General features: G+C 42.0%; 1 protein-coding gene across 4 annotated transcripts in view; it reads left to right on the top strand.

The window, feature by feature from the left end:
- The window catches only part of ripor3 (RIPOR family member 3), a 193,561-nt gene that overhangs the window by 110,154 nt on the left and 65,392 nt on the right, over positions 1–18,015 (top strand). For all 4 annotated transcript variants that reach the window (XM_028812023.2, XM_028812025.2, XM_051932534.1 and 1 more), the window contains 8 exons: positions 4,007–4,030; positions 4,113–4,166; positions 4,418–4,567; positions 7,541–7,604; positions 7,772–7,815; positions 8,104–8,229; positions 14,410–14,555; positions 15,794–15,923. In XM_028812023.2, the coding sequence (XP_028667856.1) occupies positions 4,007–4,030; positions 4,113–4,166; positions 4,418–4,567; positions 7,541–7,604; positions 7,772–7,815; positions 8,104–8,229; positions 14,410–14,555; positions 15,794–15,923 (738 nt within the window). The remainder of the gene's footprint in view (positions 1–4,006; positions 4,031–4,112; positions 4,167–4,417; positions 4,568–7,540; positions 7,605–7,771; positions 7,816–8,103; positions 8,230–14,409; positions 14,556–15,793; positions 15,924–18,015) is intronic.

Here is an 18,015-nt window from a genome sequence, read left to right on the forward strand (position 1 = left end):
TGTTTCATTTCACGCCCTGTAACGAACTTTTGAAAATAACATCTTCTTTTTGGCGGTTCTCACCATTATGCTGTAAGGAATTTTCAGAACTGACCTCTCCTTTTGGCGGTTTCATTCCTTATTTCCGTTAACAGAAGATTTATTTCACGGCAGAGACGCACAAGGGCTGTCCCCAGTCCCCCTTCCTTTTTCCGCTGTCCGCTCACCTACCACGTGGTTGGCTCCCTGCCTATACACATTAACAACATCCCACGCTCATGTGCCTCCTCACGCGCTTCCTTACTTTCCTTACTTTCACTGCTCCCTTCTTCTTTACTCCACCGCTTCAAGCCTGTTATTGTTGGCCTTGCTTCACGTCTTCCTGCCTTTTCATTTAGTTTCTTCACACTCTTAATCCTCCAGGCATGCTTCCGCACACTCTACTTTTGAAGGTCGGCGCACCAATTATGTTACTACGAAACTTACATGCACCAAAACTTTGTAACGGCACCAGGCTTCAGATCAGATCTCTGCACAAGAACCTCATTGAGGCAACTGTCTTCACTGGAACTGGCTCAGGGGAGACTGGATTTATTCCTCGCATCCCTCTCATACCCTCTGACCTCCCATTCCAATCCAAAAGCCTCCAATTTCCAGTAAGGGTCTGCTTCGCTAATAATAATGATAATAATAATAATAATAATAATAATAATAATACATTTTATTTATATAGTGCCTTACCCATGTTCAAGGCCCTTCAACAGAATTTAAGAAAGAATGGCAGGGTATACAGTATATAGCACTGTACAAACCAGATAAATAAATAAAGAAGATTAAGACAGTAAATTCAGAGAAAAAGCCTAACAGACAACATAATTGATGGTCTCGCACACACACATACAGGTTACATGGGTATCTTGACAGAGAGGTAAACTGAGAGAAGGGTAATAAAGTCAAGTAGAGCTAAAAGCCTTCCTGAACAGTTTTTTAAAAGAATTCATGGAGTCAGCTGACCTGATTAATTTCGGTAGGTCATTCCACAGTCTGGGAGCTATACAACTGAAGACAATAAATAAGTCACAGGGCCAGACTCTAAAACAGGTCGGCATTGACTTGACATAAGATTGCTTCTCACATGGCCAACTGTACGTTGCATGCTCAAGAGTAAGCTCAGCAGACAGCTTGGTCATTTTACAGCTCGAGGGCAGAACTGTAAACGTCGTTTACAAAGAGATCCTTACATCCTAAAAATGTGCATTTCTCATACACAGCATTTACAATCATAAATTAAACTCTTTACAATCATCAGATTCACTCTCAATACTAAAATAAGCCTACGACAATTACATTGACAATCATGTTACGTTATTTTTAAAATGTTTTCTTTGTCATAACTTCTTTAACACACTAATTCTCCGCTGTAAAGCGCGGGTATTTTGCTAGTTGAGTATAAAACTGAAGGCCTGAATAGAAAGGCAAACGCTAAGAAAGACTTTCTGAAGTTCCCTTTCCACTTATTGACTTCTTTTGGGTCAGGCAGAGCTCAAATACAAGCACTGGCCATTATAGGATCCACGCACTGGGCCAATTGTCGCACGTAACATAAAAACAAAGAAGATTCTTGTGAGAATGAATGTATTTACCACTTCACAGTTTCTAAGCGCCTAACCACAGCGTGAAGAGAAGACTACAAGCTGCAGGATTGACAGGTTGCCATTGCTAAAACGGTCAAAAATTTTAGAACACCCCCATTTTTCAAGTTTTTATTGAAATGTACGCAATTAATATCTCGATGTACTCTGAAATGAAAGCATTGCTTCCTTCGACTACTCTTAAGCTGTTCTCCTGTGAGGCGCAGATCATGCAAGCTGTTGACTCTCAGACGTGTCTTCTGATTCTGTTGCGGCCTTGGCTTAAGAGTTTCTTCCATTTTTCAGTTTCCTTCTAATGGTGAAGGACACTGTCCTCACTGACACCTCGTTGCAATTTCTCTAAAAGAAAGTCCTACACTGTAGGGTTACAATGGTCTGTCTGTCTTCCTATGTTAATTGACCTTTCACCATTATGATAGCAGTATACAGTGCAATGCTGTCGAAATAACGCTTCAGAGGGTGAAGCAACATAGCTCATTCCAACACTCTTTTTACGCAGTATGTATTAGACATATATTAACAAAAGACCTGTGTGTGTATGTATGGAGCAAGTCATGCTCAACCACAGCCACTAGATGGTGCATGCATGCACTTCTACATTTGTTGGCACCTCACGTCTCACTACGAAAGACCCGTGAGCAGCAAACGCCGCCACACAACAATGATGCTGGGCTAATGACACCGATGAAGAGACACAACGTCGTAACGAATGCTGCAGCTCGACAACGTGCAAGTGAAATGGCAACGGAGGGCAAGGCTTGAAGTTTTCACTAAGAGCATTGTCTATCTGGAGATATTTTCTCAAGACAAAGATTAATAGGACTCGGCTAAGAGATGGCATCACCAGTGTTTTACAAAAGCCAGTGGGGCAGCGAGCACAGGTGGATCCACGTTCTTTGTACCCTTAAGAGTTAGTTGACGCCTCTCCAAGTTCATGAATATAGTAAAGCTGCAGGGTCTTCAGGTTGTTTTTTTGTCCCAAAGACCACACACAGCTAGTATTTACATAATTTATACATCCATCAACCCTGTTGATAAATGAAGAGAATAAAACTGATTATCGCGTTACAGTGGTACCTGTCGAGAGTTGGGCTTAGGCAGCAAGTGGACAGTCAGTTCTTGATGGTGATGTGTTAGAAGCAGGGAAATGGACAAGCATAAGGATCTGAGCAACTTTGACACAAACCAGACTGTGATAGCTAGACGACTGGGTCAGAACATCTCCAAAACAGCAGGTCATGGGGCGGTGTATGGTGTACAGTGGTTTATTACCTACCAAAAGTAGTCCAAGGAAGGACAACTGGTGAACTAGAAACAGGGTAATGGATGCCCAAGGCTCATGGGGAGTGAAGTCCAAGCCTGTCTGCTGCATTATCCCAGCAGAACACGAATTGCATAAAAACGTAATTCTGGTGGTTAAAGAAAGGTGTCAGGACACACAGAGGGCTTTGCAGCTTGCTGCATGTGGGCCTGCATAGCCAAACACCTGAATGCATTTACAATGGACATGTGAGAAGACAGTAGCATGGTCTGATGAGTTAGGCTTCTTTTAGATCATGTGGACGACCGGGTGCATGTGCGTCATTTGCCTGGGGAAGAGATGGCAGCAGGATGCACTGTGGGAAGACTTGCTAATGGAGGCAGTGTGATGGTCTGGGCAATGTTCTGCTGGCAAATACTTTAACACATAGCACCTACCTAAAGATTGTTGCAGACCACATACACCTCTTCATGGCAGTGCTATTTCAGCACCATGACACTCTGCAAAAGATTTGAGGAACATGACAGATATCTGAAGGTGTTGGCTTGGTCTCTCATTTCAAATGAGCATCTTGTGCTTGAAAAGCAAGTCTGATCCATGGAGGCCTCACATCGTAACTTCCAGGACTTAAATGATCAGCTGCTAATGTTCTTGGTGCAGATACCACAGGAATACCTTCAGAGGTCTTGTGGATTTCTTTGTCTCGACAGGTTTGGAGCTGTTTTGGCGTTATGAGGGGGACCTGCATGAAATTAGGCAGGTGGTTTTCATTTTGTGGCCAGTCGATGTATATGTTATATTATCAACACAGGCAAATTAAGTATCACTCCATGGCTCACTTTGGGAGTCAAAGGTGAAGGAGAACTGGCAGCCTTGTGGTGTAAGATCATCATCTGTCTTTACCCCATGAACAAACCCATAATGCCATGCAGCTCCAGGGTCTCACAGTGCATTTTTCACTCATTTTATTCTGATTAGCAACTGGAAGTAAAACCAAGATAATGTCTGTCTCCTGTCAGTATGTGCCTGCAAGGCCGATGAAAGGCAGAAGGCCAGTGTGTGATCACAGGCACCTCAGATTCACTCATTGTTGCTCCTTTGTCTCTCTTTCCAGGCTTTTCTCTACGACTTGGAAAAGGTATGCATTCTTCCTTCTTTTTTGTTTCACAGAAATGACCTGACCTTGTGGCTCAGAATGCCTTTTTTTTAATCTTATATAGCAAACAAGGGCAGCTGAGAGGTATATCCGGAGGCTGGAGTTTCACATTAGTAAGGTAAGGCCCTAGCGGGCTCGACTGTGTTTTTACGTCGTATATCGTAACCCAACACCTGAGAAAACAGAAAGCTCTGCGCCATTCAGGTAGTCCTCACCTGTTAATTTGTAGTATTCACAAGAAACAGCAGTACAGGAACACCAATGTTACTGTTGGACAGTCAGAGCTGCAAACATAAAGATGCAGCATGCAGCATACTAGCCGCCATTGTTTTTCCCATTACGAAATGACCGTCTTTCCTCTCATTTTAGATCGAGGAGCTCTACGAGTCGTACTGCATTCACTGGCGCCTCTGTGATGGGGCTCAGAATATGAAGAAGGCCTTCTCAATGCTACCGTCCTCCAAGGCGTCACGGGAGAGTCTCCTGGAGCTCAGCAAGAACTACAAGGAGTGTATGGAGGTATGTGCCTGTCATAGGTGGGGTGACATTGTAGCAACTAACACAGGATGGAGCATGCCAGGATTTCCAGGCAAGGAAAGCTCAGGTTCTCTATAGAAAGTATTCATTCTTGTTCAAACTCTTCATCATTACAAACAAAATTAATCAGAGCCTTCCATGTTATTTATGATTAAAATGAATATGTCACTCAGTCATTGACTGGCATGCTGATATCATCAGGGGCACTCAAACTCAAATGGGATAAACCAGCTTTACAATGGGCCGCCCTAGCTTGACTAGCGCTTTGAGTACTGAGAAAAGCGCTATACTGTATAAATGTAATGAATTATTATTATTATTATTATCTGCCACCTCCAATGAAAATCTGAATGCTGTTTGTCATAAGAAAATAGAGCAAAAAATGAGATTCGCTCATTAAGGTAACAATTTTATAATGATTATGAGCTATGCTACCCATTTAAGATGGGTTGAAATCTATCAGCGTAGACCTCGGCGTTGATGTTTGCAGTTGTGTCTCTGTTGCATGCCATTTGGTATAAAACTTGCAAAAGTAGCATTGATGTTTTCAATACGCCATCTGTTGGAATGACCACTGCAATGCATTTTATTACTGAAAGTGTTTGTGATGCGCCATCTTTTGGAATGACAGGGACATCGCAACTGGACGGACACACAGATACACAAACACTTGTCCATAACTTAGTAGTGCTGCCTCATGGATCCAGTGCTCTAGGTTTGAATCCAATGCCTCTATGGCGTTTGCATGTTCTCCCTGTGTCTATGCAGGTTAGTCTGGTTTTCCTTCCACATTCCCCCAAATATGTGCTGGTAAAGTTGATTGGCTGCTCCCAATTCACCCTTGTGAATGAGTGGGCCCTGTGATGGACTAGTACCCTCTGCAGTACATGGTCTTGCCTTGCACCCATTGCTCCCTGGACATGCTGTAGCATTCTGAATCTGGAATAAGAGGGTTAGGAAATGCTGCATAGATGCCATTCTATAACTTATTATATACCCATCAAAATAAGTTTATAATCTACTGTATATTTATACTTACCTTTGCAGAGAGGTGGCATTTCGAGGTTATCCTGGCATGCACTGGCGGAGGAACACTCACAAAACCATGCTTACTCAAGCTGGCCACAATTAACAAAATTAAAGAACACAGTAGAAGAAAATAATTCCATTCATTTACTGAGCACACATAATGAAGGTTAGGGCTTGCGTGTGCAGCAGCACTAGTGGCATAACTGGAGTCTCATCTGAAGTGGGCTTCATAGGACATGGCCACACTCATGAATGCTGCATTTTATTAAATAACTAGACATTAAGCCTGTTACAATAACGGGCGCTAGAACAGTAGTGCATAAACATTAGTAGGAACAGTCTATATTAAACGGCAAGGGACCGTCTATTTTCTGTTACAGTAATCCTGGCTTGTATGTGGCTGTAATATGCGTCACTGTATTGTGTGCCTTTAATTTTCTCTCGCAGTAATACGTCTCTCCAGCAAGTACTGTGCAGTTCCCCAGCAAGTATTTTAATCTGTGCTGGCGTGGACCTGATTATTGTATGTGTGGCGTCTCCCCAGCAATGGATTTTAAATCTACTTTTAAAAGTCATCCTGTTGTAATATCATGAACATTCGTATATTTAGGAAAACCCCTTCAACGACTGACATTTTACACTTCACCGGGCCAAGTCTGTTAATTGCAGTTCTGACATCCTCAGAGTGAACACCTGCACAACAACAAACACTAATCCCACCTCTTTGAGGAAGCTGGTCTCCGCGTCTAAGTACCCGATTGGATTTTTCGTGCCTTATGTTTTAGGTCTTACCTCATTTACCGAAATCCGAATTGGATCAGCCGCACGATATTTTATAGGTCCCGCCTTCTCTGTCTTGTGTGACGCGTCAGGCGGCCTTTGAAGCATCTGCTTTGAAGCATCGCACCGTGCCCCACGCATGCGGACTTCACCAGACGACACACACACACGGACACATGGACGTACACAGGGGTTTTATTAAAGAGGATAAAGCTCATTCATGAGGAAAAAAAGACTAAAATGTCCTTATCTTACTCTTAACATTCCATGAGAAAGACATGGATACTTTCAGAAAGCCGGGTGGCCAAACATTTGTACTATAAGCTGTAAGACTGCTGGCTCAGTACCCATCAGTGTGACCCTGAGTGCGTCACATCAATAAGCGACTTGTAAGCAGCTTTGCCACAGCTCAGTAAACGTGAAGCTGCACTCAATACATTTATTACTATTATTAAATTATGGTGGAAAGGGCCTACATGAAATAAATTCCTGCTTGCGTTCAACTTATAAAATATGTGCTCTGTGTAGGCAGCTGTAAATGACTCAGCACTTGTGTAGGAAGGCGCTATATAAAATGAAATGTGTCCAGATTGTGGCGTTGCACATACCTAAAATCGACATCTGCCTGCATTTGTCAGGTCTGCTTTACATGTGTTTGGGACGCGGGAGCCAACCCTGGATGAGGTGCCAGCCCATCAAAGGCTCTGTGCTCCCTCATGCAGCCAGTTAACTGAACATGTGCATCTTTGGGGTGTGAGAGGAAAACTCACACAGTCATGGAGGAGATGTGCAAATTCCATTCAGATTAGGACCAGGCCAGGATTTGATCCAAGGACTCCAGAGATGTGAGTCAGCAGTGCTAATCCAAGTCTCTCCATAAGTGTCATCGCTGACTGAGATGAAAGCCTGGGGTGTTGGTACTCAGCACAGCGTGAGCCCCCATCTGTTACTTTGTATGGTGCTCTGATGTCACTGTTGTGCGGTGACAACACAATGGCATCTGTTGCTATTCAGAATTCTTTCTTACTACGCCCATACAGGCCTGTACACCAGTAGGCAACATGCATGTTCCACAGTGGGTACAGTGTGCCACTTTTCACCCTTGAAGGCACAGACTCACTTCTTCTGCTTTTCCTTGTTTTTCAGGACATGTGCTTAATAGAAGGAGCCCTTGAAATCCTCCTAGGCGAGCTACACGTCAGCATGAAAGGTAAACTCCAGTGAGAAGGATGAGGTGACTTCCGAGTTGGAGATGCGGGGCTGCTGGGGTGTGTTGGGTCTGTATGTTTCCAGGCCTGTGAAGTTTGGTGACAGGAGATGTTCATTAGATGTTAGTAAACAATGCCCATTTATTCAATGTTGCTGAATCTTTTTCAGGACTGATTGGCTTCGCTCGTCTGTGTCCCGGAGATCAGTATGAGGTACGTTGGTCCAAGACAAGTTCAGACCACTGTTCTTAGGTGCACATCCATTATTACTGCAAAACGGCACAGAATGGTTGAATTCTCCCTGAGTGGCCCAGAAGAGTGAAGCGTTGACTCTAGAAGTCCCACAAAAGTCTCCTTTGTCTACAAACTTGGATGCTACCCCCAAGTAGAGGCTGTGACTTTTAAGAATCTACTGGCTTAATCATATGCTGCACCTTGAAATGAAGGGCAAACAAATGGCTGCTGCCAAAAAATGAGTGACTCAGGTTTCTTCTTTTGAAGGTTTTAATCAGACTTGGCCGCCAGAGGTGGAAGCTGAGGGGAAAAATTCAGACAGATAACCGGCAGACGTGGGACACCGAACGGATGATCTTTCTGCCTCACATCCATGAAAATTTTGAAATCAAGGTACGGTAATTAGAAAGAGAAGGCAAAGCCAGGGGCTTGCGAGCAAAACAGAAGGACTGGCCCGGTCTGTAAACACAGAGGGGCAGACGGGGTCCGATGTCATGTTTACTCTGCCAGGAATTTGCATATTCAGAGACATGCCAGCTGGGTGCCTCTTGATTGCACACAGATGCTCCACTCGTGGTTCCCTGTGATCTCGTGCCCAGATGTGCTTTGAACAAGCCAAACATGCACCAGGGACGCGAGTGCAGAACCGACAAGCAAGTTTATTTATTTGTGTGAAACAATGTCCAAAAATTGAAGTGAATGCATTCTATAACAGCAACACGTAAACAGTGAGGAGTGTGATCACACTGGGCTCTCGTGGCACCCCATTAACGTCCTCCACACTCCGGTGGGCTAATACCCCAATTTTGTGTTCTAATCGGAGACAGTGTCAAACTTGATGACGGCAGTTACCAAAGTCATCATCAGACGATGTCAGGTTACATGACTGGATATCACTTGGGACGTCGAATTAGACGACTCTGTGGTGATGTTTTAGCACAGCATCATGACAGCCAATAACGTGCTGCTTGATTGTATGGATGTTATCCAGGAATGGGGTGTTCAGCCACAATCTCAGCCCTATTTTTTCTAATTTCATTTTGTTTTTAATTTTATTGTAATCACACAACATTCCATACAAATAGTTCAATTTTTACAAAAATAGGATCGAAAAAACAAATCAATCCCCACCCCTGAAAAGAGAGCATGGCCAGCAGAGTAAACTTAAAGCTAGTAAAAATAAGTAAATAGATGAATTAATAAGTGAATAAAGATAAATGGAGAAAAAAATGAAAATGGGGAGAGAATCTGCTTCCTGAGTGCTTTAAAAGCTTATTCTAAAATGTTATTGATTAGATCCTGCCAGGTTTGGAAAACGTTCTGCACAGATCCTCTAAGCGAGAATTAGATTTTTTCCAATTTCAAATAATATAAAACATCAGTTACCCACTGACTTAGAATTGGTGAGTTAAGATTCTTCCAGTTGAGCAAGATAAGTCTACGTGCTGATAGACTTAAGACTGTAAAGGCAATTCCAGTTTGTTTGTCCTTCTCCACTTTAAGCCCCTCTGTGAGCCCACCACACACAGCTGTTAGTGAATTAGGAGGGATCGGGACACCAAGGCTGTCTTGTAGCGGTCAGGGGCCGCTAAGATTCACACCATCAAAGGTGACGGTGATTTATTTATTTTAATAGAGGAGATCCCAGGAACGTCCCCAGCCTTGGATCGACCCACACACACTCACAACACTGGGAAAGGCAAACAATTAAGAATATAATGAAATAAAATGAACTGAATGAAAAACAATAAAACCACCCCTGACCCTTTCGGCGATATTACATTTAACATATATACATGAACACCACACTGCAAAGTCCATGAAAACCAAACCGGATGAAAATGAGAGGTGACGAAATTAAGTCCAGCAATCTGTAAGTTGAAAGGGTGAAGGAAAACACAGTCCTACCGGTAGATGCTGAAAGGATGAAGTCGGATGGATTGTTTAGGAGGGCTCCTTTTCTTCCGGGAAAGCCAATGAAATCCAAACGCAGTCCTCAGAACACAGGTAGACAGACGAACCAGACCCCAACAAACGAATACAGTCCAGGACACAATGATTAAATATGGTTCAGTTAAACAGCAGGCAGAATGACAGATAAACGCAACACACCATGTACAACAACAAAACAACTTTTTTTCACCTTTTGCCCTCTGCCCTCCTTTTAACCTCCTTTGACCACCTTTGACCCCAGCAGCCCCAGAAAGGACAGTTCTTATTTAGTAGCACTGCTACAGTCTGATAGGCATTTAAAGATTTTGGTCTAGAATGCTGTTAATTTGGTGCAGGCCAAAACATGTGACCCAGTGAGGCTGGAGCTCGATTGTAACGTTCACAGGTCGGATCTTACCCTGGAAATATTTTGGACAATTTTAAACGAGAGAGATGTGCTCGATAGATTATTTTAAGATGACTAATTGTATGCTTTGCGCATATGGAGCTCGAGTGAATTATCTGCATTGCTACCTTCCACTCCTTTTCTGAGATATTGAGTGAGAGATCCTTTTCCAACTGTACTCTGATATCTTTGAAAGGGAGGGACTGTAAAATGGTTTTATATATTACAGAAATGCTGTCTGACTCCTCGAGACTGATCAATATTTTTTCCGGCATAGAGGTAGGTGGAAGGTGAGGAAAATTGAGCAGGTTCTGTTTAACAAAGTTAAATTTGGAGTGTAATTGTTCATGGGATGTAAACACGTTGTCTATATACAGATCTCTAAGTGATTTAATCCCAAATGTTTTCCATTCCTTTCTTATTAGACAGACAAGTCTCTCTTTTGTTTGTGAGGTCCAAAACATTGTCAGTCCTTATTATTGCCGGTGCTGCTTTATGGGCATTGTACTTTCAGATGAGCAGTGGTTCTCAAGTCTCACATATGCAGAGCTCATCTCTGTGACAAAAAGGCGAGTCACAGACTGATCAGACTACACGACCGGCGTTCAAAAGCACACGGCACAACTGCCTCTAACTCTCTACGATTATATAAATGAAGTCGGAAACAGAAAACTGGAGAAAGTCATGTAATGTGAAAGGTCCTTAAGAGTGTAGCCAACAGGCTTTTCTGTTACACGGGATCATTGAAAAGCATCTCTGAAACCGATATACAGTACTGTAAAATGCACAACAAAACATTTGTTGTTTTACCTGTAGATACATCACAAGAAAGAAAATAATAGGCTCTAATGGTCACATATCAAAAACTGAAAAACATCTGTGCAGAATACTCCAACAGTTAGGGTTTTACATAGTGGAAGGACCTCCGGGTACCCTGTGTCATTATAACCACAAAAGGATTGTTGGGATCAAAATGAACAGAAAATAAAGGGGATGGCACCACCATTGAAAACATTTGCCATCTAGGCTTATTGGTCTCCATAGTTCCATCTCTGGAGTGAAATTGAACAGCCGAGTCGAGTGCTCACTATGAGTTAACGTGGACGGCAAACAGGAGCTCGACTTTACTGTCACATCTCTATGGAGAAAGATCACTGTCAAAAAGAAACTCGTAATAATTTAAGTCAAATTTACATTTCACACGTGTCAAGTTCAGTTGCTTCTGAAAATTACGCTTGTTCCTAAAAAATACTCTTGCACTTCTAAAAATTACAAGTACAATTCTCAAGTGTGAACAAAGTGTCAACAATACATCATTGGATGCACAAGTCATTCGCTATCAAGGAAGAAACAATCGCTTTTTGTTACTACGCATGTGCCTCAACGGTAGAATGCTGGAGTTATTTTTGACAGCGGTCCTACTTCATACTTAGGCCCTCAGTGGCTCCAAAGGGCAAAACGCAAAAGGATAAATAAAACCGACACAATGAAATTAATTAAACAATGACAACATGCAATTAATAATACAAAGCAAATGCATTACATTAACAAATTAACAACGGTGCGTTTTAAACTTTACGTAACGACTTGTGTTTGTTATATGTGTATAGGAGTGCGAGATGTTGTGGAATGTTCCCAACCTTCAGATTTCAGAACTCTTGGTCATAGATTTGGGGTTGGGGTGGGAGGCACAGAATTATGACACCCCCCACCCGGAGGATATGAATATCTACAAAACAGACGTAAAGACCGGGGGCTTTGCACAATATAAACTTCTGAAGCAGCCCCCCTTGTGACGGCACTGCTTTTAAGTGAGTTTTCTTTTAGAGCTCACGATTTTGCTATGGAAGCACTGAGCTAGATTAAAAACTGAGTGTGGAGAATGTTACACCTTTATAATGGAGGAATACTTAAGACAAAAATAAATAAGCAAAATAAACCAAAAAAACATGCATTATGACAATAAATACATAATAAAATTTAATATGGGAGTTTGCAGGTTCTCTCCGTGTCTGTGGAAGTTTCGTCCCATGGTCCAAAGAAACTGGCTGGAAGCAAATAACTTCAGGCTCACGTGAAATGGTAACATTCTCCCCATATCTCTGTGGGCTTTATGACAGACCTCCCGAAGACTTGCAGGTGAAGTAAATAGAGGGTCCAATGGCACACCCCTATGATGGATTAGTGCCTTTGCCCATGGGCGTTCACTAAATGCTGCTAGGGAAAACTCTGGTCCCCAAGACCTTCAGTTACATCACAAACACACAACGACGAGGTCGCAATTGAACCGATGACCAAAGCTTTAGCCCGTATATATGGAGTACAATCACTGTCAAAAATAACTCCATCGTTCCACCTTTATGGCACATGCTTAGTAACAAAAATCGATTGTTTCTTCCTTGATAGCGAATGTCTTATGCATCCAATGACGTATTTTTGACAGTTTATTCAAGCTTGAGAATTGTACTTGTAATTTTCAGAAGCAAGTGAAACTTTCAAAGGAGTAAACGAAATTGACATGCGTGAAACATAAATTTGACTTAAATTATTCCGAGTTATTGTACTCCATATTTTACTCCATGTTATTTAATGTGGACACCAGTCTGGCTTTGTCTCCATCGTACACACATCGCTCTGGGCACCTGCCGTTGATCTCGATTTATACACGCAGGGCTGACAGGCATAAATGCACCAATATGATGGCATTTAAAATGGACTGTAAATACATATAAATGATGATTTTTGATATTTATACATTCTTGTGCTCGTTCTAGCTAGCTTGTTCAGAACGGTTATATATTTATGATGTTTTTTTGAGGAATACAGAATGTGAACCTGAGGTCTGTTTTTGTGTTTTGTGTCTCCTGAGAAAGTTGGATTTTCACGTATGCCACGGGCGCTGCTACCCTAAGAGTATTGTGCTATTGAAACTGGTCTCAGAATTCCCCAGGATGCACTTGTTAATGACATCAATTGAGCGATGGTATAAAGTTCAGTTCCAATAATTCCTGGGTATCCAAGCTTGACAGATAGCAACGCTTTACTTAATAATAATAATAATTCTTTGCATTTATATAGCGGTTTTCTCACTACTCAAAGTGCTCAGCAATTGCAGGTTAAGGGCCTTGCTTAAGGGCCCAACAGAACAGAGTCCCTATTGGCATTTATGGGATTCGAACCGGCAACCTTCCGATTGCCGGTGCAGATCCCTAGCCTCTGAATTCCTGGTCTTGAATCTTCTCTTGTTTTTGACGTTGTGTTTTGATGGCATTTTTGGCTCTGACGAAAGGATCTTTCCGTTTCCCAGTTTAGAACTTGGCCCATCTTTTGGTTTTTGCATCTTCTAGTTATTTTCATTTTTTTGACTTTTGTCACTTTATAGACAGAACAATATAAACCAGGTAACATTTTAGGCACTTTGGATAACGAATACCACTGAGAAGAGTTACTGTATAGTATATGGCCGGGTCTATTTACTATGGTGGGGAGGAAAATATTTGAAATGAGAAATACTTTACAGTACATGAAGAAGGTGGCATGCTGGTATATAGTTAATGCTGGTGCACAGCTACCTCAAAGCCTTGGGTTCAAAAGCCAGCCTAGTCGCTGCCTGTTTGCTTACTCTCCATGCCTGCGTGGGTACTCCGGCTTTTGTCCCAAATCCCAAACACACGTGTGATGACTCCAAGTTGGTTCATTCTGTAAGTTGTAGAGGAGTGTGTCCTTCAATGGGCTGGTGCACCCTCCAGGAATGAGACTGCTGGGTTAGATGCCAACTCCCCAAAAGTGCTTTAATCAACTCAGCAGGGTAGGCATATATTACCCCAGCTCTATGCTTTAGGGTTGACAGCATAGCTGTCCATCTCTGCAAGTGCTCGGTATTATCAGAGCCATGCTTTTCATTACACTGAGTGGCATGTGATATGCAGTCGTCCTTGTGATTCCCACTCCAGCTGATGAACAACTGCAGAGTTGAGCACAAGCTGAAGTGTCTAATGTTAGAAAAGTATGGCAGTCGGGCATGAACCAGCTTTTCAGTTTTCTGAGCAGGGGGTCCTCCCAAAGAGGTGCTCTGGCAGGTGTACCCATTCTCCATGTGCATGTTAACTTGTACAGCAGGGAACTGAGTTCTCTCTGAGACTTTGGCTTCTTGTAGCTTAGCTACAAGACTTTTTCACGGACATTCCAGTGTAGAGCTGTAGTGGCTGATGATCTCTGGTTTTGTGTTTTTATAGGTGACAGAACTCAGGGGCCTCAGCACCATTCTTGTTGGTGAAGTGACATGCGAGAGTGTGGATTTCTTCTCTGTCCGAAATCAGATCATGGTTGTGGACATCACAGAACTGGGGACCATCAAGTTACAGCTGGAGCTTGTATGGAAGTGAGTTCAAAGTGGATCTGTGTGTGACTGGCAGACCTCCTTCACCTCAGCCAGCTGTTCCTTAAGTCCTCCTCTTCAGGCTTATCTTCAGACATGCTTGGTTTCCTATCTCGCTTTTTACTTGCACAAAGCACTTCCTGCATGACTTGCAGGGGAAATTCATGTGCTTGTGTGGCACTCAGTTCTTTGAAAATTAAATGCAGCCAGTGGTTCAGTGAATGGGCTCACAAAAGCAGCTGGTGCTACAGCCTTAGGGGCGACGCTCTGGCGGGGCGCAGCCACCTTTAAGGGTCTTTCATTTCAGACATCAAGATGATTGTCAACTGATAATAATAAAAGCAAATGTATTTACAGTAGTAGTTTATTACTTGGTTAAAAGAATTGTTATATCATTGAATTTTTTAAATAACTGTAAAACAATTTACATTAAAAAAATATAAAGATAAAGCAGATACTATTAAAATGAACTAAAATGTAAAACAATAATAATACATTATTTATATTCCTGTTTTAATTAACTGAATGAAGCTCAAAATTATTTACTAAATAATTTATGTTTAGAAAACTATAATAATAAAATTAATGGCTGATATTAGAAATAATTGAACTTATTACAATAATAATAATAATAATAACAATAGTAAAAATAATCATCATCATCATCATCATCATGTTGGATAGAAAATTCAAAGAAGGTTTGCATTAAAGCAAAGATGTTTATCTGACAAATTGAATGAAATGGCTATAAATAATGGATGCATATATTTTAAAAATAAAGGTATAAAGGTAAATGTATACATATTATTATTATTATTATTATTAATAATAATAATAATAATAATGTATTTTAGGGCGGCACAGTGGCACAGTGGTAGCGCTGCTGCCTCGCAGTTAGGAGACCTGGGTTCGCTTCCCAGGTCCTCCCTGTGTGGAGTTTGCATGTTCTCCCCGTGTCTGCGTGGGTTTCCTCCTACAGTCCAAAGACATGCTGGTTAGGTGGATTGGTGATTCTAAATTGGCCATAGTGTGTGTGTTTGTGTGTGTCCTGTGGTGGGTTGGCACCCTGCCCGGGATTGGTTCCTGTTGGATTCAGTGGGTTATGGAATGGATGTATTTTAGTTACAAGAATCAATGGAAAGATTACAGTTGTCACACCCATCTCTACATCTGCAGAGGTTTCTGTCTGTCTTTCTGTGTCACTCGATTTATTTATGTTTATTTATTTATCGTTTCCTCAGCCCATTTGACTTTGGAGAGACTGACCTACTGAGCAGCTCGGCCAGCAGGCTCTCAATATCCAGCAGAAAGGGATCCCTGTACAGCTGGACACCACCCAGTACACCCAGTTTCAGAGAGAAATACTTCATTGTAAGTAATGATAATAACAGTAACAGGTACAGTATGTCTGTAGTGCATTTTCATAGAGAAGTGTAGCTATAAGTGCTTTACAAATTACAATGGAAAAAAAGTCTCTCATAAAATTAGATTAGATTAGATTTACAATTACAATTTCCAATTGCTCTATCTGATTTTAAATTTTGTATTTTAGTTTTGTTTATAATGTGTGTTTCATCTGTTGTTCGGTGTCCTTGACTGTTTAGAAAGGTGCCTATGAATAAATAAAATGTATTATTATTATTATTATTATTTGATTAGATAAACTATACAAATCCCAAGGGAAAATTTAGATGCATACAGCAGCAGACTGTGGACGCTAGAGGCGCTGTTGCCCCGTAAAATCCACCAGACAGACGTCCAAGACACACTTATAAAAAGCACCAAGAAGAATTTTAATATCTTTCTTCTGATACAGTGCACAAATCACAACACTCGCCACAATTCTCCAAAACTAATAATAATCACAACAATAAATCAATCCTCCACTCCCAGCAGCTTAGTCACCCAACCTCCCAACTCCGGCTCTCTTTACTGGGTCTTCACCAGTTCTTTAAATAGTCCATAACCCGGAAGTGTTTCTCACGGGTTCAACGCCACATCATCCTTCCTCAAGTAGCCCGGAAGTACTGCGGGCTTCCGTCCTCGTGACTCCAAAGTACTACCGTGTTGTCGTAACCATAGTAGTCCCCAGGTTCTTTGTGAGCTCCACCTGGCGGCACCCAACAGGGTTGAGAAAATGAACTCTACGTCCCAGGATGCTTTGAGGGAATCTGGGGAACCGTTGCTGTCCAGGGGAGCTGCCACCTAGTGTCCCGGGGAATGCAGTGCCCTGAAAAAGCTGCCTTCCTCCATTCTTTTCTTTCATGGACGTCCTGGCCAGACTGAACCGCCGGCTGTCCATCACAAGACACACAAAAAACTAAAACTTAATCAAGTAATCCTCTTTAATAAAACCCCTGTGTGCGTCCATGTGTCCGTGTGTGTGTGTCTTCTGGTGAAGTGCACATGCGCGGGGCACACTTTAATAAAGGACATCATTGCTGGGGAGAGTGCTGATTGGGTAGTCGCAGCCAAGATGGAAGTACAGGAAAGGGCGGAATGAGTGGCAGAGTCACCAATTAGATCAATTTAAGAAAAAGAAAATGAGCGTCAGAAAACGCTAAAAGAGAAAGACTCAGAAGAGCAAATAGATCTATAGAAGAACAGGAAAATGAGCGTCAGAAAAATGCCAAAACACACAGAGCTAAAGCTAAAATAAAGAGAGGCAGGATAAGAGATCTTCAAACAGACACAACACATCAATCAACAGCCACAGAGGAGAGGATAAATGTAATATTAATTATACTTACTGTAATGTCATATACGTTTCTATTTTATTTTTATTATTATTTTACATTTAGTATAGACTGTACCTACTAATGTTTATGCACTACTGTTCTAGCGCCTGTTATTGTAATGGGCTTAATATCTAGTACATAAATAAATCGATAAATAAATAGATACAAGTACAGTCAGTCAGTCAGTCCGTCATTATCCAATCCACTATATCCTAACACAGGGTCACGGGGGTCTGCTGAAGCCAAACCCAGCCAACACAGGGTGCAAGGCAGGAACAAATTCCCGGGCAGGGCGTCAGCCCACCACAGGATACAAGTACAATACCGGTCAAATGCTTTTGAACACTGCGGTGGGTTGGCACCCTGCCTGGGATTGGTTCCTGCCTTGTGCCCTGTGTTGGCTGGGATTGGCTCCAGCAGACCCCCGTGACCCTGTGTTCGGATTCAGCGGGTTGGAAAATGGATGGATGGATGGATGCTTTTGAACACCTCAGTTTTTCTTCAAATTTATTCAGTTGAAATGCAATGAATGACCTAAAATGGTGAAAAGGTAAGCTGTTTACTGCCAGAGGTTTAAATTTAAAGTTTAGATTAGCAAAAACTAAAAAGAAAGGAAATTTCAAAATATGCAAATTGGCCTTCTTCAGGGAACGACTAATAGGTTACAACCCGCAGATGTTCTGCAGCAATTAAAGGAAATGAAGCCTTGCAAGTTGAAGCAAACA

This window comes from Erpetoichthys calabaricus, chromosome 10 (assembly GCF_900747795.2).
Source record: "Erpetoichthys calabaricus chromosome 10, fErpCal1.3, whole genome shotgun sequence".
In the NCBI taxonomy this organism is placed as follows: domain Eukaryota; kingdom Metazoa; phylum Chordata; class Cladistia; order Polypteriformes; family Polypteridae; genus Erpetoichthys; species Erpetoichthys calabaricus.